This window comes from Bos grunniens, chromosome 26, assembly GCF_055505025.1.
Source record: "Bos grunniens cultivar Pamir isolate PY7600 chromosome 26, Bosgru_T2T1.0, whole genome shotgun sequence".
NCBI lineage: Eukaryota > Metazoa > Chordata > Mammalia > Artiodactyla > Bovidae > Bos > Bos grunniens.
In genome coordinates, this window is record NC_141190.1 from 19,209,913 (window position 1) to 19,231,938 (window position 22,026).

Consider the following 22,026-nt stretch of genomic DNA (forward strand, 5'->3'; position numbering starts at 1 on the left):
TAAAAAGGTGTCTGACTATTTTCAGCTAGGCAGGACTCAATTTCTGGCTTTGCCTGTCACTTGCTATATGGTAACAAGGTCAGTTGCTTAAGTGCCAGAAGCCTCAGTTTCCCTATCTGTAAAATGGGGATAATGACAGCATTTACCTCATTGGCTTTTTTGAAAATTCAGTAAGATGGTGAATGGGAATCACTTAGCACAGAGCTTGGCACGGGGTTAGTTTAATAAGCATAATAGCTATTATTATTAGTGTTCTGTTAATATTATATTCCTACTGTTGCGATTGCTCTCCTGTTTTCCTGCACCACACTGCATCCCTGTCTCTCAGCTTCCACTCAGCCTTGACCTCTCCACGGTTCTCGGGCCTCGGGGGTTGCCAAGGTGGTGGTTGAACACAAACAGAAGCCCCTCTTCTGATGGCAGACAGACCGGTGCTTTCTAGTTCCCTGAGGCTGGGTCTGAGTAGGGAGTGAGCGAGCTGCTAAGTGCCTGCCTACTGTGCTTCATGCCAAAGTGTCTTTTTTCCCCCTTTTTTCTTTTTGCACTTCACATGGTGCCTCTGTCCTGTGGTTAAGTGCGTGGGTGTGTAGGTGACCTTGTTAGGACAGAGTGCGTCTCTCTGTGATTAACCTTCAGACCCTCCTACTGGTGCTGAGAAGGTTCCTGCCTTAGCTGGGTGTGGGGCACCCTGGTCCTGAAGGGGCTAAGGAGACTGGAAGCCAGGAGGAGACGGAAGAGGCCTCTCAGAGGCCAGGCCTGGTGCCCCTCCCCGCCCCCCAGATCCTCCCCACTCCCTGGGGCTCTCATGGAGCCTCCTCCCCTTTCCTCCCACCAGGCGGGAGTCCAGGTGGCACAGATTCAGGTCAGGGCTAAATGTGGCTTCACAGCCCAGCTTGGCTGCTCTTCCTAGCACCAGCTTGTTAAGAAATAAATATTTATACCTGGCACCTGCCTTTTCCCAAGGCCTGGAGGCCCCTGCTGTGAAGATTCACTCTGAATCCCCAATCCCCTTGGTGCCATCTCAAATCCCGAATGAGTTGGCCCCCTCGCCCCAACTCCCACAATGGGGACCAGAGACGCTCCCCTGGAAGCTGGGCAGCAGCTGGGTCCCTGATTTAGTGATGATGTTTTGTAAAAGCCAAGGAGGGGCGGCAGGGGAGCAGGTGACAGGAGGGATGAATCAGCGCCACGCCACGCTCTGGCTCTGGCTGGCTTGGCTGGGATGCCCGGGCGGGGCCCCCTCACAGGACGGATGGTTGCAGCTGCTGCTTCCCTCCTCACTTGGCCTTTCTCCCCGACACTTTGAGTTAGCAGTTGTATGCCGGGTGGACCAGCAGGGCAGAAAGGTATCGATGGTGCTTTGAATGGCACTGTACATTCAGGCAACCCTCCACTCACCCGCTCACGAGCCCCTTTGCTATGCCTTCATTTGTTCCATAAATATTTATGGGGGAGGGGGCCTGATGGCTCAGTGCCTGGCATATAGTTGGCACTTCATAAATGAGTTGAGTTGAATGAACGAACACAAGGTTACGAGCTGACTGATTCTGAGTCACATCTGAGCCACACCACCAATCCATTCTGGGTCCTCAGGCAGGCCCCTGCCCCACGCTGGGGCTCAGTGTCCTCTGTCCAGCAGACACAATGATGACAGCCCCTGGTTGCCGGGAGGGCCTCAGGGGAGAAAGGATGTGAAAGGATGTTAGCATCTACTTTGTGCAAGGCCCTGGGAGCGGCCTTGAGCTCTGCCCTTGGGAGCCGTGCTCTGTCTGGGGATGTCTGCTGGCGCTTCCTCCTGGCCATCACGCTGCCTCCCTTCTCCCCAGGCCCCCATGTTCCCCTGGACTCACCTTCCTGTCCACGCAGGCCACAGAGCGCCCGGCAAAGAGGCTGGCCACGCCACGGGCCACATTGACCTCGTCACTCAGGATGTCTTCCCAGCGGTTATTGCGGAACTTGAACAACTTGTCCGTGTACGTGGCCACCCCTGGAGACAGGAGGGAAGAGAAGGCTGGTGGTCGGTGGGGTGCCTGCCCCAGGTCTTGGGGCCACAGGTGGACGGGTCAGCTGCTGCACGGTGAACGCTCCTCACAGCCCTCAGGCAGTGGGGACCCCTCTCCTGGGGACACCCAGTTATTCTCAATTGAGGGAAGACATTGAAGCTTATGAAGATCGCCAGCCCAGGCCTCAGGAACTTCGGAAGAAGTGTGACCGCTAGCGTGTGTCAGAGCTGATCCTTAATAGCAGGATCTTATGGTCTGCACCACGCTTCTGCGGCACCAGGAGGGACATCCTGGGATCGCCAGTATTTCACATCCAGACTCAACCAAGAATGTCTCTTTCTCCAGGAGCTGCTCCCTGCATGCTCTGCTGAATCACAGAGCCTGATGTGGGTCTCAGAAGAAATGGTCCTGGTCAGTGGGTGGGTCTCAAAGTCCAGATGGAGGGTGGGGCTGGGAGTTGAGCTCTGACAGGGGTATCACCAACAGCCCGAGAAACCTGGATGACAGTGGGGTCAGCAATAATGGGGCAAGGGTTAGTGGAGAGGCAACGGGCTCAGACTGAGGGGAGCAGGTGATGCGGCAGCTAAAACTTGGGGTTTTGAGTAAATTGGCCTGAGTCTCAGGCTCGGTTCTACAGAGACTCTTTCAGGATTTAGTTGTTGACTGTGGGCAATTTGAGCCTCAGCTTCCTTATTTGGAAATGGGGATAACGATAATAACTACATTCCACTTTAACTCGAGGGATAAATGAGATAACTCAGGTCAGAGGCTGCGCACAGCACCCCCCAGAGTTGGGGGTGGTCCTCGACAGAAATGACTGTTCTGGTTTCATAGACGGGAGACCTTCTGAGGTGCTTCAGGGACTTCAGCCCTGCACTGCAGGGGTGTGTTGAGAGTGTCTGAGTGTGTGAGAGAGTGTGTGAAAGTGTGTAGGAATAAGCAGGAGTGAGTGGGTGTATGAGAATAAGAGTGAGTAAAAATGAGTGAGTATAAGTGTGAGATTGAATGAGTGTGAGAATGCGCGTGACAGAGAAGGGGTGAGTGCATGAATGTGAGCATGTTCCGGTGAGGGCTGTTTTTGGAATGGTCCTCAGGGGGCTCTGACTCTGGGGGACAAAGGCTGCCCTCTGAGTGGCCTCCCATGGGGCCCTCCTAAGACCACGGGGACCCACAGGGGAAGGTGCATTCTCTGTAGGGCCTGGACTTGACCTCAGGGACACTTGCTGGACTCTGGGAAGCTGGCCCGGGGACTGAGCCATGCCACCTGGCCTGACCCTTCTGGGCGTGCAAAGACCGGTTTCCATGAAGGGGAAGGCCCTTCCCGAGTGAAACGGGAGGCTGATCCAGGAGTCCTGCAGGTGTCTGTGGCTGGTGGGGGAGTGCCCATTGGGACTCCCAAGGGTCTGCACAGAGCTGTTGTGGCTGCTGGGGGCCCACTGGGGCTCCTGGGGGTCTGCCAGAGCTGCCGTGGCTGGGGGTGGGTGCTCACTGGGACTCCCGAGGAGCCCGATCAGGACAGAAGCGCAGGTGTGGACTCTGCCCGAGCCCAAGTCTAGCTCTGACTCCCATTTGTCTAAGCCAGTTCTTTATCCTCTTAGGGCCTTGGTTTCTTCATCTGAGAGTTGGGGGTAACAGCTGGCCTCCCCACTCCCAGCATGGTGTGGGAACTGCAGGGGAAAACTCTACGGCCCTTGGCTGCTCTGCACCACCTGGGTCTCTAGGCCCTTGTCACAATCCCTGGGGAACAGATATGTTTAGAAACTTAGATTATTTTCCCTTTCACATTTCAGAAAAGGTAACACAATGCACACCCTGTTTATTATATAACACCCCCAGCAGGAACCAGGGCAACACCCTGTAATTAAACACATTAATATTTCTGCAGTGAAATATATGAATATCACACCAAGTGGGATAAATAAAGCCCATAAATAGCTCACATCAGCTCTGGACAGGTTTTGCTATCAATTCACTTTCCCACAAACTTAAAAAAAGCACTTGAGGCTTTCAGAGTGTTCTGGGTTTCAGGACTGCGGGAGAGGAACTGTGGACTGCCATACTTACGGCTGCTCCCCAGGCAAGTGGCAGCCTTGTCATCGCCTTCTAATGCCTGGGGGCCTCCGAGGATGGTTCTGCAGCTTCCGGATGCCCAGCCTTCACAATAGCGAGCGACCCTTGCCCTTCTCTGTCAAACCAGGGTCTCTTTAGACTACACCTCAGCGTGTCTCGGAGAAGGCAATGGCACCCCACTCCAGTACTCTTGCCTGGAAAATCCCATGGACAGAGGAGCCTGGTAGGTTGCAGTCCATGGGGTCGCTAGGAGTCGGACACGACTGAGCGACTTCACTTTCACTTTTCACTTTCATGCATTGGAGAAGGAAATGGCAACCCACTCCAGTGTTCTTGCCTGGAGAATCCCAGGGACGGGGGAGCCTGGTGGGCTGCTGTCTCTGGGGTCGCACAGAGTCGGACACGACTGAAGTGACTTAGCAGCAGCAGCAGCAGCTTGTCTAGTTCCCCCTGAAATTTGACCAAGGATTAAACTCAACCAAAGCTTGGGATGGATGAGAAAGCAGCTCCAGCAGTGGGGGCTCTGCAGACCTCTGATGGGCACCTCTGCATACAGTAGGAAAATTTTCTCAAACCTCTGAGTCCCTGCCTTAGCTAGGCAAGAGGAAAAAAAACGAACCCAGGGTGACTTGATCCTCCCTCTATTTGCCTAATTACCCCCGATTCTTCCTGCTCACATTTCCCAAAGTGTGCTTAGTGGAACCTGGTCTCTGTGAGCTGCCTGGAGAAAAGATTTCATGATTATCTGAGCTCAGGAAAGACTGCGCCTTTCATCCCCCACTTGGAGATTCTCAGTGGACATCAGTCTATCAAAACTTTGAAGAAAAAAAAAAAAAACTTTGAAAAGTCTTGCAGTATATTACAGGCTTAATTTCATGTAAGCCAGCCTTTCCCAAACATACTCAGCCATGGCACCCCTTTTTGCAGCTCACCTCTTAGCATCCTGCAGAGCTAGCACTGTTCTGTGCAAATTGCTGCCCTAGGGTGTTGACATGGGGCCAGATGCTGGGCTTTGTGGCCAGAGGTGTTAGGGTGACACGTTAGCCTCTTCCCTTGTTCCAGTCTCCTGGCTTCTGAGCTGACCAGGGATGCCCCGAAGAATAAACTAATTAAGGTAAAATGTGCAACAGTGATGCAGAGCCTTGTAGATCATAAATGGGAACGGCAAAATCAATGGCAGGCCTTCTGCAGGCAGAGGCCTGGAGGCCTGGGCGACAGGAGGGATGGGAGCCTATGATTTAGGAAGAGCAAACGCTCTGGCAGCTGCAACCTGGGTAATTAGGTGTGTCAGGAAGACAGATAAACAGCGAGCTGTGCGGGTCGATGGCACTGGCAATAAACACCCAGCACTGGCCCCTGGCCCATGTCAGCGAGTAATCCCACCTTCCGGCTCCTTGTAGCTGCACTCTGCCCTAGGGTCCCTCACCGAGTCAGGGGCAGCAGCTCCGGAAGGAGAAGGCAGAGGGCCTCTCCTGGGTCCTGGGTGGAGATTCCTAGAAAGCAGAGGCCTGGGAGAAACAGAGGGCGTTCAAGGGCAGGGTGGGGGGCTCTGGAGGTCACATCCCCTGTGAGGCACAATCCTACCCAGAATCTGGCATGTTGGCACTAAGGGAGCTTAGAAGGCCTCAGTGTGTGTGTGCTGTCACTTCAGTTGTGTCTGATTCTTTGGGACCCCACGGGCTGTAGCCTGCCAGGCTCCGCCGTCCATGGGGATTCTCCAGGCAAGAATACTGGAGTGCATTGCCATGCCCTCCTCCAGAGGGTCTTCCCAACCCAGGTATTGAACCTGGTCTCTCATGTCTTTTACATTGGAAGGCGGGTTCTTTACCACTAGCATCACCTGGGAAGCCAGCCCGATGGAAAGGCAGTTGCTGCCAGGTGGCAAGACAGTGGGAAGGCCCAGTGGAGGAGGCTCAAGGGCCCACCACTCCCTGCTTGTGCTGGAGAGGCCCCAGGGAAGTAGGAGTCTTGGTCCCTGACTTGGGGCGCTTACAGTTCTTTAGCGGACAGGAAGTTTAAAAAAAGGAGATGCCATGGGACTGTAGTAAAAACAAAACTACTTAACATTCCTACGGTGACTTCTATATGCCATGAGCTTCACATACGTTCACTCACTAACACTTGCCACAAGCCTACAAGGCAAGTACTATTTTCAAGATCAATTTACAGATGAAGGACCTGAGGCTCCAGAGGCAAGGGGACTTGCCTATGATCCCACAACTAGCAGAGCCCCGCAGAGACGATAGGACAGTACATCCGGAGGTGCTATGGAGTCAGTCACAGTGATCAGGGAGGGCTTCACGACAGAGGAGGCACCTGAACCGGGTCGGGAAGCATCAGAGGAACAATAGCACAACTCCAGCGTGCTGAGCACCCAGTACAGCCAGGCTCTGCACGAAGCACATTTTTTTTTTTACAATCATCATCTTGCCTGAATCTCACACTGCCTTGAGAAGTGGTGTAGCCCCATTTTACAGATGGAAAAATCAAGGGGCAGAGAGGTTAATTCCCCAAGAGCCAGTGTGTGGTGCAGACAGATTCAAACCCAGGTCTTTCTGACTCCGAAGCCTGCACTTCTGAGCACCGCACCCACGGCTCATCAGGTAGAGAGGAGGAGGGAGGGTGCTAAGGGCAGGAAGGGAAACAGACAAAGACATGGAGGGGACGCTGAATATGCCTCGAGGGGAGGGCTTGTTCAGGGGCAGGAGGAGAAGCAGGCAGGCCAGGAGAGAGCCGCTAATTCAGCACTGAGGCCGAAGGGGTCACGGGTGGTTTCTGATCTGGGGAAGACAATGTTTCTGGAAGATTCACCTGGCAGTGGGGTGAGGTGTGGGCTCACAAGGGAGATAGTGAAGTGGGGAGGCCACTTCTGTACTAGCTCAGGCACGAGAGGTAACAGGGAAAGTGGGGAGAAGTGCTGGGTTCCAGAGGCTAGGGCAGGAGGGCGTGGCCAGGTGTGGTGGGTCAGAGCAAGTCCACGGTGTGGGGGAGTGAGGGAAGCGGGTCAGGGCCAGCTGGGGTGGGAGCAGGAGCTTGGCATTTTCAGGGATCATAAGGTGGCCAAGAAGGCATGCCCAAGAGCTCGCTGGACATGACAGATGGCAGTTTGCAGGGAAAGGAGGCTGGAGCTGGAGTAAAAGGGAAAGCCCAGGGCCACAGACTCAGTCCCAGGAAGGGGGCACATTTGGGCATGGGAGGGAGAAGAAGGGGCAGCAGTGGAGGAGTCACCAGACAAATAGAAAACAGAGCAGTTCCTCATCAAGGGCACTGGTGTCCCTAGAGCAAACGGTCTTCAATTCACCATCTTGTCATCTGCACACCCAACTCTACCCCCAGAAGTCATCCTAGAGCCACTGGGAGGGTGAGTTTGGGCTACAAAGGGCTCTCGCTAAGGACTGATAACTTGAGTGCCTCCTCCCTCAGGAGCTGCCCCCACCCCGGGAGATGACCTGACTTGAGTCTGACAATGGTGGCAAAGAGAAGCGTGGGCCAGTGCATACGGTAGGGCTGGGGGCTCAGCCTCCAGCTACATTCTTAAGGCAAAGAGATTACTGCCAAGCAGCAGGGTCAGGAGCTAGCCAGCAACATCCCGGGCCTGGGATGAACTTAGGCAAGTCATAAATTTGTCTTTCTTGTGTATAAAATGGGATAATGAGAATGACCGCCTATTTATCAGGTTGTTGTGAGGATTAAACTAGATAATGTAAATAAAGTACTTAGAACAATACCTGGCTCATGATAAATTCAATGAACAATAAAAACACTGCCATCACCATCACCACCATCACCACCACTATCTTCTTCCTCCTCCTCCTCACCACCACCATCATGATCGCCACCATCATCATCCAGGTAATTACAGGGCATGGCCACTGCAAATCCTCAATAAGCCACACCCCAGAAGACAACTGTGACATTAAGTATAAAATGCTTTATAAGACTTAGTGGAAAACCAGCAAAGAAGTGATGGCCCTAGGGGAAAAAAGAACTGGCTCTGGCAAAGGACATTTTAAAAAAGAAAGAACCCAGGCTTCCCTGTGTCCCACTTGCACGCCACCCCCACCCCCAGGATAATTTCAGACCTTAGTCTTCCTTCCTCCATTCCAGGGAGAAGAGGGAAATCCAAAGAACTGCCGAGTGCTTCCTTCACGTTAGCTCAGTTGGTCCTTTCCATAGTCATGTAAGGAAGATAGACTCTTTGAAAGAGAAACTGGGGCTCAGGGGCTTAAGCCATTTACCTAAGACTGTTAAGTGGCAATGCTGAGCCTCAAATTGTGGTCTGACTGCAAAGTACCCCCCCACCCACATATTAAAGAGTTGGGTAGACTGTGTAAAAAAGTATGGAGGTTCCTTAAAAAACTAAAAACAGAGCAACCTACATCAATCCTACTCCTGGGCATAGGAGAAAATCTAATTTGAAAGGATGCCTGCACTCCGATGTTCGCTGCAGCACTATTTACAGTAGACAGAACTCGGAAGCAATCTGAATGTCCATCGACAGAGGAATGGATAAAGAAGATAGAGTACATATATACAGTGGAATATTACTCAGTCATAAAAAGAAATGAGATAAAGCCATTTGGTGTGGCTTTGAATGAAACTAGAGATTGTCATATAAAGTGAAGTAAGTCAGAAAGGGAAAGACAAATGCCATGTAGTATCGATTATACATGGAATCTGTAAAAATGGTACAGATGAAGTTATTTGCAAAGCAGAACAGAGTCACAGATGTAGAAAAAAAAAAGCTACTGTTGCCACGAAGGGAAGAAGGGGCGAAATGGGAGATTGGCGGGATGGATTAGGAGATTGAGATCGACATATATACACTGCTATATATAAAATAGATGACTAATGAGAACTTGCTGTATAGCCCAGGGGACTCTACTCAATGCTCTGTAGTGACCTAAATGGGAAAGAAATTTAAAAAGAGTGGATATATATGTACAGCAGAAACTAAAAGTAAATAAATAGCTGGATAGGAGCCAGTGGAAGGCTGTCCCAGCCCCTGAGGAACCTCTTTTTGTGTTAGGACTGAGGAAATAGGCTTCAGGGCTCTATACAATATATTTTTTAAAATTATTTATATATTTACTCATCTGGCTGCATGGGGTCTTAAGTTCAGCCCGATGGATCTTTTCTTGCTGTGTCATGTGGGATCTAGTTCCCTGACCAGGGATCAAACCTGGGCCCCCTGCACTGGGGGTGTGGAGTCTTGGCCACTGGACCACCAGAAAACTCCCAGGGCTCACACGCATTATGGTGCTACTTTGACAGCCTTATTCCATTCTTGCTTCTTCTGAGGCCACATGGGACTGAGGCATATGGTGGTGGGGGGCAGGGGGCCTGAGCAGTTCATGAGCTCATTTCCCCAAATGGGGTCATGCTGGGTGAGCTGAAAATCTGGAGCTTATGTCTAAGGGAAATATGGCTGGGGGTCAGGAGACCCTAGGATCCGTTTTAGGTCCTATAAACTATTATTTTTAGTTTCTGCTGTACAGTAAAGTCCATCAGTCATACATATTCACTCTTTTTGAATTCCCTTCTCATTTAGGTCACCATAGAGCACTGAGTAGAGTTCCCTGGGAGTACCTGATGGTTCAGCAGCAAAGAATCTGCCTGTAATATAGGAGACCTGGGTTCGATCCCTAGGTCAGAAAGATCCCCTGGAGAAGGGATGGCAACCCACTCAGTATTCTTGTCTACAGAATTCCATGGACAGAGGAGCCTGGCAGGTTACAGTCCATAGGGTTGCAAAAAGTCAGACATGACTGAGCGATTAATGCTTTCACTTTTTTGGAGGATCCTAGGAAAAGAGAGTGGAGCCTCAGAGCAGTGTATCTCAGGCTTTACCAGGCACAAGAAGTCCTGGCCACCCTGGTAAAATGCAGATTCTGGTCTAGTAGGTCTGGGATGGGGCCTAAGATCCTGCAAATTGATGAGCTTCCAGCTGTTGCCAGTGCTGCTCAGTGGCAAAACATGCTTTGAGAAGCAAAGTGCAGAGCATCCTCAGATATCATGGGAACAGGACCTGGGTGAAGAGCTGTGGACAATGGGTGTGCTCCATGCAGACGGCTCATCTGCTGTGGAGGCAAAAGAGGCTGAAAGTGCAAGGCGCCCCTGATTCCCTTTCTTCTCTCTGGCACAGTGACTGATGCCTCTTCTCTGAGAGGTTACAAAAGCCCCACTGAAGGCCTAAATATAATACGGAGCTCAGAAGCCATCAGAGAAAAGAGTGATAAATCCAAGCTCATAAAAACAAAAACGTTCCGCATTGCAAAACCCACCATGAACAAAGACAGAAGAAAAATGACAAACAAGAAGAAACTATGTGCAACTGGTATTACAGACAGAGGCTTGGTTTTCCTAATTTATAAGGAGGTGTTACAAATCAATATGAAGAAGGCCGATAATCAATAGAAAAAAATGGGCAAAGCCTCTGAGCAGACAAGAGACCCAAATATATAAAAATATGTTCAGCCTCACTCATTTTAAGAAAAATGAAAATTAAAACTGAATATAGATGCCAGTTTTCCTCCCATCAGATTAGCAAGTATTTTTTAAAATGATGACATGAGGTGGTGAGAGTATTGGTATGGGAGATGCTCACTGGCATGCGGGCTGATGGGAGTGTGATTAGGACTGTCCCTTTAAAGGACAATTTGGCTGTGCCTATCAAAACTGCCCCTGTATACTCCTTCGATGCAGCAATTGCATTTCTATGAACTTACCTTACAGACATACCTGCAGCTGTGGAGAATGGCATGCAGTACAAGCTTATTCATTCGGTGGTTTGCAAGCAATTTAAATATTCCTCAATAGAGGGCCAATTCAGGGAATGGCAAATCTATATAATAGAGTACTATACAGCCATAAAAAGAATTAGAAAGCTGTCTGTGTGTGGCTGTGACATAATGTCCAAAATCAGTTCTTAAATAAAAAGTAAGGGGCAGTACTGTGAGTAGTACTATTTGGGTAGAAGAGGAGGGAGGTGTATGTAGACCGAAGACGGCAGATGGGCAGTGACCATTCTGCTGAAATGAATGAATGAATGAAATTGTGGGGCTCACAGTCCACACTGGCCCATCTACTACCACACTGCTGTAACCCCAGGCAGGTCACATGGGGAGGAGAGCTCAGGGCCAAGCTGAACAACAGCGTGGGTAGTTAGTGCAGGACCCTGGAGGGATGGGCTCTGAACAGGAGCTGCAGGGGGTCCTGGGTTCCTGGATTGTGGATGGGGTGCTGGAGCAGGCTCTTATCCCCCTTTGTCCTGCATAGGCTCCTACCTGATTTTTCCAGAATGGTGTTGCCTGAAACACTGGCTTAAGTGTTGCCTGAAACGGTAGTACTTTTCCAGGTCAGTTAAGCCATCGGCTGCTTTCCTTGCTCAGGCCTCTTGGGATTGTGGTCAGTCCTCCTCTGCTCCCTCCCTCTTACCTACTTTCCAATTATTAACCCTTGAGCTGCACGCACTTGACACCCTCATTTGTGTGGTGTCTTATTTACATGATGATCCTTTCTTCTTTCTGCTCCTAGAGTCTCTTCCTTCAAGCAGCTGGGAGGGAGGCCCATGGTGCCTTTGTCCAGGACATTTTTAAAGTCTCTGCCTTTCTTCAGCCCACAGAATTATAACAGCAGTTGCTTAGAGAGCATGGATTAAATCCTAGACACCATAATAAGTGACTTTCATTCACTAGTTCAGCTGTTCAGTCAGATATATGTATTAATGTTTACTAAGTGGCATAAGTATTTCTTTGGTCATGGAGATACAGCAGAAAACAAGACAAAGTCTCTGTCCCCATGGCGTTTAGCAGAAGAGTAGAAAGATGAACAACAAATATATAACCTCCTCTCAGACAGTAGGAAGTGCTCCAAAGAGAAATAAAGCAAGTTAAGAGCATAGGGAATGACAGGGAAGACACATCTAAGAAGAGGCCTGAAAGAAGGGAAGGACTGAGTCCTGAGAACAATGGTGGGAAAAGCATTTCAGGTGGAGGGAACGGCAAGTGCAAAGGCCTCAGGTGGGAATGAGGCGAGCAAGAGGAAGAGGGGAGGAGAAGGAGTCAGAAAGGCAAGGGACTCACATCTGGAGGGGTGTGGTGGGTGATGGTAAGACTTTGGATACAGTCTATGGAAGGAGTTAAACTCATGAAGTTGATACAATTTTGCTTGTTCTACAGGTGAGGGGTTGAGACAGAGAAGTGTCGAGCACCCTGGGTGCTCAAGCTGACCCAGAAGTGAGGGGTAGATCCCAGGTTTGTACAGGCTGACTCCTACAGGACACTGCCAGGATGCAGGGTCCCAGCCCTCTTCCAGGGACTCCAGTGCTGACTCCCTAAGGCTGGCTGAGGGAGAGGGAGGGGCCCCCGTTCCCCAGGTCCCTCCAATGCTTGGGCACAGGCCAGGGGAGCCCCAGTCATAAGCCATGGGCAGGTGTGGGCTGGCTGGGGCTCCTGGAGAGGATCTCAAGTTCCTCATGGTGGGCAGGGTGGCAGTGGCTTGGCTGAGCCTCATGCCAGCTGGACCCAGGGAAGTGCTGACCTGGCACAAAGGTTCTGGCTCCACAACCCGCCCACTGTCGATGAATCAACTGAATCACTCAACTGAAAAATTAACTCAAACCCAGAGAAGGCCACTGGGAGGTACATGCCTGGGACTAAGGCTGCAGGGCCCTGTCATCCTCACCCCAGCTCTGGGGGACAAGCTCCAACCTCTCCCAGGTGAACCTTCTGGGGGCTCCATATGTTTGCCTCTCCTCATATTTCCTCTGTTGGAGAACCTTCTCATAGGCCTAATGGTGTGTGCCTTTTTTCTGCTTCCTGGATTTATTTATTAAGTTTTAATTATACTCTTAGGATGTTCAAGTTCTGGCTGGACCAGAATGGGGCACAAAATGACAAACACAGGGACTTTGCCCTCGAGGAACTTAAGAGTCCACAGGGCCAGGAGAGGGGGATCAGGTTTCTAGAGAAATAAAAGGTTGCACTGCAGAGAGAGGGAAGGATTTTTGTCAGTTCATTCACTGGGGCATCATCAGTGCCTAGAACAGTGCTTGGCATATGGTGGGTGCTCAGTAAGTACGTATCCAGTGAATGAATATGTGAGTGAGGGAATGGGCTGATGATTAGGCTGAGCATGGAACCAACATGACCCTAGGGTATTGCTGTCAACCTTGACTGCACGGGGGAATCACCCGGAGAGCTTTCCGATTTTCCAATTGGACTGACCAGGATGCTCCCTGGGAACTGGGAGTGTTAAAGCTCCTCAGGGACGTCTCACGTGCAGCCTGGGCTGAGCACCGTGGCTCTTGGTTTCACTACGAAATGCTCGAAGAGCATGGGAGGGCTGCCGCTTCAGAGACACCTGACAGGTCCCAGCGCAGGTGCTCTGTGTTCAGTGACTGGGAAGAGTCTGTCCCCTTCCTCTGGCATCGCGCCCGCTGAGCCAGTGTTAAACACCCTCTTCCACAGTCCTCCCCACTTCGGCTTCCCTCCAGCCGGGGACTCACCCCTTCCACAGCATCCCTTGCCGCTGCTCCCCTCCTGACCTTGCCCCACATTAAAGAGTTGATCAGCCCATCAATTAATTGTGTCCTAATCCAATCTTGGCTTGGTTGGAGAGAGGGCAGTAAATCCAGCTGGGTAATCATGCCTTGATATTTGTGTAGGGATAATTACTATCTCTCAGGCCTCACTTGGTGGCAAGATGAGATGAAAACCCATAAAACACCACTCGGGGCTGTGGCTCATTGTTTCTTGGCTGCACAAGGCTGGCTGTCAGCCAGTCAGCTCTGCCTGCCCCTGCCCCTCCCTCTGGCGCTGGCCCCAACCCCATCCCCTCCCATTCAGGCAACTGGCAGGGCTCAACAGCAAGGGCAGTCTGGGGCTGGATCCTGGCTTGGGCTCAGACACCAGGAGGGGCAACAGTATAGGCCAGGGTAAAGCCACTGTGTGTGTGCGTGTGTGTGTGTGTGTAAGCAGGGAGGGTGGTCCCCAAAGTCAGGTGACCACCTGACTCCAGGAGGCTGGGAGGGTGCAGGACAGTGAATGCACAAGTCTGAACAGCACAGCGTGGTCCAGACCAACCCAAGAGGCTGCCACCATCTGGAAGAGTCCAGGGCATGTCCAACCTGGCCCCACAGGGACATGAGACCCTGCATCCTTCAGGAGGAAGCTGTGGCCTGGGACTTCCCTGCAGATGTATGGCCCCATGGGAGCAGACTTCTATCTGCAGCCCCAAGAATACAGCCTCCCAACTCATGGAATACTGAACACCAACTGTGAGCCTGGCTCTCTACTAGGTCCCGAGGGCCTCAGATTGAGTAAGGCCATAGAGTGTGCTAATTAAAAGGATGGATCTGGAGTCAAACACTTGGGTTTGAATCCTGGGGTGTACAAGTTGTGTGCCTTGGGCAAGTCACGTGACCTCTTTGTGCCTCAGTTTCCTCAACTATAAACTGGGCTATACCAGGACCTACATACTTGAGCTGTTGTGAGACTTAAATGAGATGATTCTGGGAGATAGTGAAGGACATGGAAGCCTGGTGTGCTGCAGTCCATGGGGTTTCAAAGAGTTAGACATGACTGAGGAACTGAACAAGACGAAGCACTTAGACCCCCACCCTGGTGCCCAGTAGGTGCTACTAAAATATTAGTTATCATCATTGTTACTATTATGTAGCCTTCTGAGCATCAATTTCCCTCAGCCATTCCTTGGGATGTAGGACGTCTTAGACCAGCAGCAGCAGTATCGCCTGAGAGTTTGTTAGCAAGGCAGGCTCTCGGGCCCCAGCCAGGCCTTCTGACATTTACACAAGAGCCCAAGTGACATGGGATGGTGCTCTGGGCTAGGACAGGCCCCAGGTCTGTCTTCCTCCAAGTTGTGTCCCCAGCCCCGAGGGCCTCCTGTCTGGCAGGGAGCAGGTGCTTGGAAGGGATGTGGGGTGAAAGAATGAGCTCATCTGAACACTGTGGGGACCCCTGAAGGATTTCAGAGCATTTTGGAAAGGCCCCCTGAAAGTACCATGGAGGTCTATGCCAGGGGGTGGGGTTCATCTGCGGGTGATGGTGTGAGAAGTCCTGAATGACTGAGTCGCACAGGAGCTGGGGGAGAAGGGAGGACGGGTTACTTAGGAGGATGGTGGGGGGGGCAGTCTGCTGAGACTGGAGGGTGAATAGGACATAAATTCTGAGGGAGAGGGACTGGTCTTCTGCTCAAGGCATCTATCGCCAGGCCCAGGGGCTGGGAGGTGAGAAAAAGCTTCATGCATAAGAGAAGAAAGGGCCTCCTGGGGGTGTCTCTGTTGGGTCATTGCTGGGACAAACCGAGGTCCTGGAGGTGGCAGGGCCTGGGCCTGGGGAAGCCGGTGACTGTAACCTGGTGATGGGAGGAGGAAGGTGGGAGCAGGGAAGGCCCAAGGCCCGCAGCCCTTACCTGAGAAGGCATTGTTGGTGTTGAGGAAGTAGATCTCCTCACGGCCGTCCCCGTCGATGTCACAGGCTGTGACCCCGATGGCGTTGCCCTGCCGGTCACGCAGCGCGTAGTACGGGGAGCTGCGCTCGTCCACCGCGATGTTCACCAGCCGCTTCTGGGCCCGGTCGTACTTCAGAACCAGGTTGGGGCCGTTGTACCTGCAAGAAGGCGGAGGGGAATGCTGGGGAGGAGTGGCTGGGCCCACCTGGTTCCACCCGACCAGAGCAGTGGGCTCAGAGCCCTCCTGGACAGGCCAGGGTGGGGACACATCAGTCCCAGAACATTCCCGGGAACTTTTGGCAGCCTTGTCTTGGGGTCTCCAGGCATCTGATGAGCGTTCCTGAATCAGAGGTGGACTTAAGCAAAGTGAGAGTCAACAGGGCCCACGTGGGATGCAATATAGGGAGCAGGGTGGTGGAAGGGAGTGGGCAGCCAGTGATGAACCCTTAACAGAGGCTTTGCTGAAGAAAACAAAAAGCAACGTGACATTATCTTACCCATTTCAACGTAAAAGTCACTTTCATATTAATGATCTCATTAAATTTAACAACAAATGGGCTTCCCTCATAGCTCAGTTGGTAAAGAATCTGCCTGCAGTGCAGGAGATCCTGGTTCGATCCCTGGGTCAGGAAGATCCCCTAGAGAAGGGATAGGCTACCCACTCCTGTATTCTTGGGCTTCCCTCGTGGCTCAGCTGGTAAAGAATTTGCCTGCAGTGCTTGAGACCTGGGTTCGATCCCTGGGTTGGGAAGATCTCTTGGAGAAGGAAAGGCTACCCACTCCAGCATTCTGGCCTGGAGAATTCCATGGACTGTATAGTCCACGGGGTCACAAAGAGTCAGACCCGACTGAGAGACCTTTACTTTCACTTTAAGTTTAACAATAGTCAAGTGAGGTAGGCATGCTGCTGCTGCTGCTAAGTCGCTTCAGTTGTGTCCGACCCTGTGCGACCCGATAGACGGCAGCCCACCAGGCTCCCCTGTCCCTGGGATTCTCCAGGCAAGAACGCTGGAGTGGGTTGCCATTTCCTTCTCCAATGCATGAAAGTGAAAAGTGAAAGTGAAGTCGCTCAGTCAAGTCTGACTCTCAGCAACGCCATGGACTGCAGCCTATCAGGCTCCTCCATCCATGGGATTTTCCAGGCAAGAGTACTGGAGTGATTGCCATTGCCTTCTCCAGAGGTAGCATGGGTGGCTGCATGGGTGGCTGCATGGGTGGCTGCATTATTAACCTATTTTGCAGATGAGGCAACTGATGAACTTTAGCAGTGTAACTGAGGCTCAGAGAGGTTGAAGGCCCTTCCCAAGGTAACATAGCTAGTGTCAGGTACTGGGACTTGAACCCAGGCTCTCTCTGCTGTCCCAAGGGCCCTGTGGTAAATGAGCCCTAGAAATGCAGAAGGCTTTGTCCTTGAGGTTTGGAATGAATCTCTTAAATAGTAGCATTATGAATGCATCTAAAGTCATCAGGTGGATCTTTTTTTTCCTGAGGAACAAAGCAAAAGATTAAATTGCTCCTCAGTTCTCATCTCTCTCTTGTCTGCCTCTCCTGTAGCCACACTGGCCTCCCTGCTGTACGCTCCTGCCTCAAGGACTTCGCACTTGCTGTTCCCTCTGCCCAGGACACTTTTCCTTGAGATCCACATGGCTGTCTCCCTCCTTCACATCCTTCAGACTTTCACTAGTTGTCCCTTCTTGATGAGGCCTTCCTTCCCACATTTCTGAAACTTGCAATCACCATCACCCAGGATCCCTTACCTCTCACCCCCCTTCTCCTCCCCATGGCTTTTACCACTAGCTGATCATTTTCTATTTTCCTCTTTATCTTTTCTCTGTTCCTCCTAGAATATCAGCTCCATGAAGGCAGAACTTTTTGTCTCCTTCATTCCCAAGGCCTAGGACTGTGCCTGGTACACAGTAGGTGCTCAGTAAATCTTTATTGACTGAGTGGATCCTCAGAGCCCAATAGCTGAGTCAGAAGGGCTTAGGTGTCCCATGGCTGATTTCTTCCCGTCGCCTTTCCACCTGGAGAAAGTGGTGTGCCCAAGGTCACCCCCATGCAGCACCACCAGGAATGTCTCAGGACTCCTCCCTCCTCCTGGAACACCTGCCAGGCTCGCCAACCCCCATCCATTATTCCCTGGGCTCCTGCCTTTGTTTTAGCCCAAGCGTGTGCATCCTGAGCAGAGTTTGGCTGCCAGCTGCTGGACGTCCCCTGCGGAGCTCACTGCGGGGAGGGAGGAAAGAACTCTCCAAGGTCTTTGAGAGAAATCACTTCTTGCTTTCCTGAAACACATCCAATTTGGCCCTCTCCTTCGTCACCAAGACACATAGCCAGTGAAGTTTAGGGGTGCTGAGTGACTGGCCAGGCGCCTTCTGGCATCCACAGCGTGCGAAAGGGGAGCTGAGCTCACTGGGGGCTGAGTCAGCACCCGGTGATGGAAGGTCGTGCCTTCGACGCCTTGACAAAGAGTGTCTGAGGGCTGCATGTCGGGGTGTTGTATGACCTATGGGACGTGTCTAGGCAGCAGAGACGGAACACTTGAGTTCCCGCCCTGCCAGCAGCTGGCTCAAGCCCTCAGGGGCAGCAGGTGCCTTCCAGGCACTAAATGCTGGTCCTCAAAGCCTTCAAGTCTTCCATTTACTACCATTATTGCTCCTCAAGAGACAGTATAGTTCTGTCTAGGCCTGGCTACAAGCACTTTCCCAGGCATGGCTTCACCTGAACCCCGGTAATCCAGAAAGATAGTAAAGAAGGCGTTTTACTAGAAAAGGAAATGGAGGGTCAGAGAGGCAAAGTAAGCTGTCCAAGGCTGCATAGCTTGTACGTAGCAGCATAAGGCTTCTAAAATAACTGTCTTCAGGTCCAATCCTGTGCTTTTTCCACACTGCCTGTGATGCCAACACTCTCTGTCCTTTTTTTTTTTTTTTCTGGTGACCTCTCCCAAAGTAGCGACACGGGAAAATGCCCAAGAACTTGCCATAAAGTGGAGATAATAACCCTACACTTTACAGTTTATAAAACACTTTCTCATCCTTGATTTCATTTGCTTCTCTGCAGGTCCTGACTCTTTCAGAGGTAGTTTAGGGACCTTAGGCTGGTCAGTTCACCTCTCTAGGTTGAGAGTTTCTCTTCTGCAAAACGAGAGTTGGACTAAATCACAGGGTCACAAAATGTGTGGACACACGTGGGGGTGGGCCTCGGGCCCTCTTTGCTAGGTTTCATCCAGAGCCATTTCTATGCGGATGCATTTTACTTTGGGGGCTTCCCCGATAGCTCAGCGGTAAAGAATCTGCCTGCCATGCAGCAGGAGATGCAGGAGACACGAGTTCAATCCCTGGGTCGGGAGGATCCCCTGGAGGAGGAAATGGCAACCCACCTCAGTATTTTTGCTCGGAAAACATCCCAGTCCATGGGGTCACAAACAGTTGAACACGACTGAGTCACTAAACACACATGCATGCATTTTATTTTATGCATCACATTCCATAAAATGCAGTTTAAACAAGGGATTCCAGAGCCAGCATTTAAAAGGCACTGGACTAAAACCTGTGTGAGAGCCCTTCTTGGTCTGTTGCTCTTAAAATAGTGCCTTGAGTCTAACTCACCTCAGGGGACAGAGTGGGCTGGGCCCCACCCTCTAGGCTATGGTTGAGGAGCTACCAAAGAAAGTCCAGCCCTGACACCCCTCCTTCGCACCCCCTGTCCCTTGGGTCTCCTGGAAGGTCTCTACCACCCCCAGGAGCCACTTCCCAGTGAGGGAGAGGTCATGGCTTCCACACCTATTGGAGGCCAGTCCTTTCACCCTGAATGTGGGGTGGTGGGTGGTCACACAAGCGCCCATGGTGGTGACCCTGGGGTAGCAGATGACCCTGGATCATCTCTCCTTTGAACCACTTTGAGGTGCTAGTCCCAGTACTCTCTAAGGGGTAGAGGGGTGGAGGTGCCAGGCTGGCTCAGGGTGCCATAGCGTCTTCCCCAAACCTACACGGCAGCCTGGGATGAAACCTGACACTTTGGCCTCTGTGTCCACCACTACACCTAGGGGCTACAGACACAAAGCCAAACCAATGGCTCCTACACAGGGCGTCCCAGCAACCCAGGGAGAAGGCTGCGGGTGGGCACGGAGTTGCCACTCCTTCCTTCCACCAGGGCTTCCCTTGGCTGGCTCTGCTGCCCCGACACCAGAGCCTCTCAAAATCTACCCCCAGGACAGCCAGCCGCATCCCCTCCAGCTCTGCTCCATGGAGCTCATGCTCCAGTTGGTTCCTCACCACCCGGCCTTTCAGGTGGGGGTTGTTCTCCCTGCCCTCCCCTCCTCCCAGGAAGCCTGCCCCAGCTGCCTGGCCTAGATATGATCTTCTCTTGTTTGGACACCCACAGCATTTTGCACCTCACTTATTCCCTCGAGGCAGAATTGTTGGTGTTCCAACATTGCCTCCCCTCATTAAAACATATGCTTCTTGAGCCCAGGAAGAATGTGTGTGTATCTCTGCATTTGCTGCGCCTAGAGCCATGCTTGGCAGAGAGAAGGTGCCCAGCAAGTGTCTGAGTGAATGAGTGAGCGAATACAGGAAAAGCATCATGACTGGCACTCTTAGAGTAGTCACCGTGTGCCGAGCATCCTTCCAAATACTCTATAACCCCTACCTCATATCATCCTCATGACAGTCCTAGGATTTTACAGATCTGGAGACTGGGGTGTGAGAGGTTAGTCACGGTCCCTCTGGGGTGTCAGTTCCCACAACAGGGGTGGGGAGATGGATGTGAGGTACATGGGGTTTCACGTTTCCTCTAACACCTGCCTGAGCTTGTTGGGCACTTCTAGAAATTCAGGAGGCTTTGAAGCTCAATTGAACAGGCTTAGGAAGTGGGACAGGGTCCCCTGTTCTTGAAAAGCAGCTGTGACTTTATAATATCAAAGGCTAGGCCAGCAGGTACAAGTGATTGGCTTGGTGGAAATTTAAAAATCTGCTTGCGAGACATCAGTGGGGCACGACCCATTCTTGCGTGTGTGCTGGCCAAGTTTCGTGCCAGTCCGCTGCCGTGGACAGGGAGGGGCCTGGGGGTCAGGCCAAGAAAAGCAGCCTGGGCGTGGGGTCCTGGGCCTGCCACTTCCTGGCTCAGACCTTGTGCTTGTCACTCTGTTCCCCTAAGCTTCAGCTTCCTCATCTACAAGTCTGTGAAGATAAGCCAGTGTGTGTGATAACACTTGGTAAACTGTGAAGAGTTACATAATTGTAAGTTCTCATCGTTATTAAAAAACAAAGCCAAGGCACCATCTCTCACCCTCCAGAGTGATCACTTTGAGTTTCCAAACACACAATAATGTTTCTCCTCCCCAAACATCCCACCCGTGATCTCTCACATTTCTTTATTCCCCTTTGTCACTCAACTCAAATAGTTGTCTTCACAAGTGGTCTCCACTTTCTTGCCACCCATTTGCCTCACCCCAATCCACATTCTGGGCTGCCCAGGTGGTGCTGGTGGCAAAGAATCCACCTGCCAGTGCAGGAGATGTCTGAGACAGGGCTTCGATCCCTGTGTAGGGAAGATCCCCTGGAGGAGGGCATGGCAACCAACTCCAGTATTCTTGCCTAGAAAATCCCATCGACAGAGGACCCTTGGTGGGCTACAGTCCATAGGGTCACACAGAGCTGGACACAATTGAAGCAACTTAGCACACTCGCCATCCACCTTCCACCTCAACTCCAGTCATGTTTATACAACTCATCTAACTCCAGTCAAATTTATATCTCAACTTGTTATGGCCATTTGCGGCTTTCACGAGGCCACAGACAGGATGCATTTTCACTCCCTTCTCCTGGGGACTCTCAACAGTACCTGGCACAGTGGCCTGCGCTCTCGGCCACTTGCCTTTTAAAAATACTCTGCTCTCTTGGCTCCAAGGATGCCATCCTCCTCCGGCTTTCCTTCTTTCTCTCTGGTTTCTCCCTTTTTCCTCTTTATAGGTGTTTCCTCCTTTTTCGGCCTCTTAATGTTGGAGTTCCCAGGTCTGGTCCAGGGCTCCTTTCTCTTCTCTCTGTCCCCTTTTCCCAGGGCTTAATATCCATTCCCATGACTGACAACTCCCAAATTTATATCTCCAACCCAAACCCCTAGTCCAAGCTCAGACTCACATATCCGACTGCCTACCTGACATCTTCCCCTGCACGCATCACAGTCATCTCCGACGGAACTCGTCCAAAATGGAACTATTGATCGCTCCTTCCCCCTCCTCCCTGCAGTGGGCCTCCAAGTACCAAAGCCAGAAGGCTGGTGTCAGTCTTGGTTCTCCCACCCTCTTGTCTCCACATCGGATTCATCAGTCAATCCCGTCATTTCTGCCTCTTAAAATATTTCAAATCCTTTCTCTTCTTTCTGCCTCCATGGCCACCATCTCTGGAGAGCCTCCTTTCTCTGCTTCCCCACTTCCCCCACCAATCGAATTCCCCCACACCCTAGCCAGAGTCATCGTTTT

General features: G+C 51.6%; 1 protein-coding gene across 3 annotated transcripts in view; it reads right to left on the bottom strand.

Annotated features, from left to right (window-relative positions):
* The window catches only part of CRTAC1 (cartilage acidic protein 1), a 151,897-nt gene that overhangs the window by 41,173 nt on the left and 88,698 nt on the right, over nucleotides 1–22,026 (bottom strand). For all 3 annotated transcript variants that reach the window (XM_086379485.1, XM_086379483.1, XM_086379482.1), the window contains exons 3-4: nucleotides 15,507–15,703; nucleotides 1,851–1,987 (exon numbers count right to left, since the gene is read on the bottom strand). In XM_086379485.1, the coding sequence (XP_086235611.1) occupies nucleotides 1,851–1,987; nucleotides 15,507–15,703 (334 nt within the window). The remainder of the gene's footprint in view (nucleotides 1–1,850; nucleotides 1,988–15,506; nucleotides 15,704–22,026) is intronic.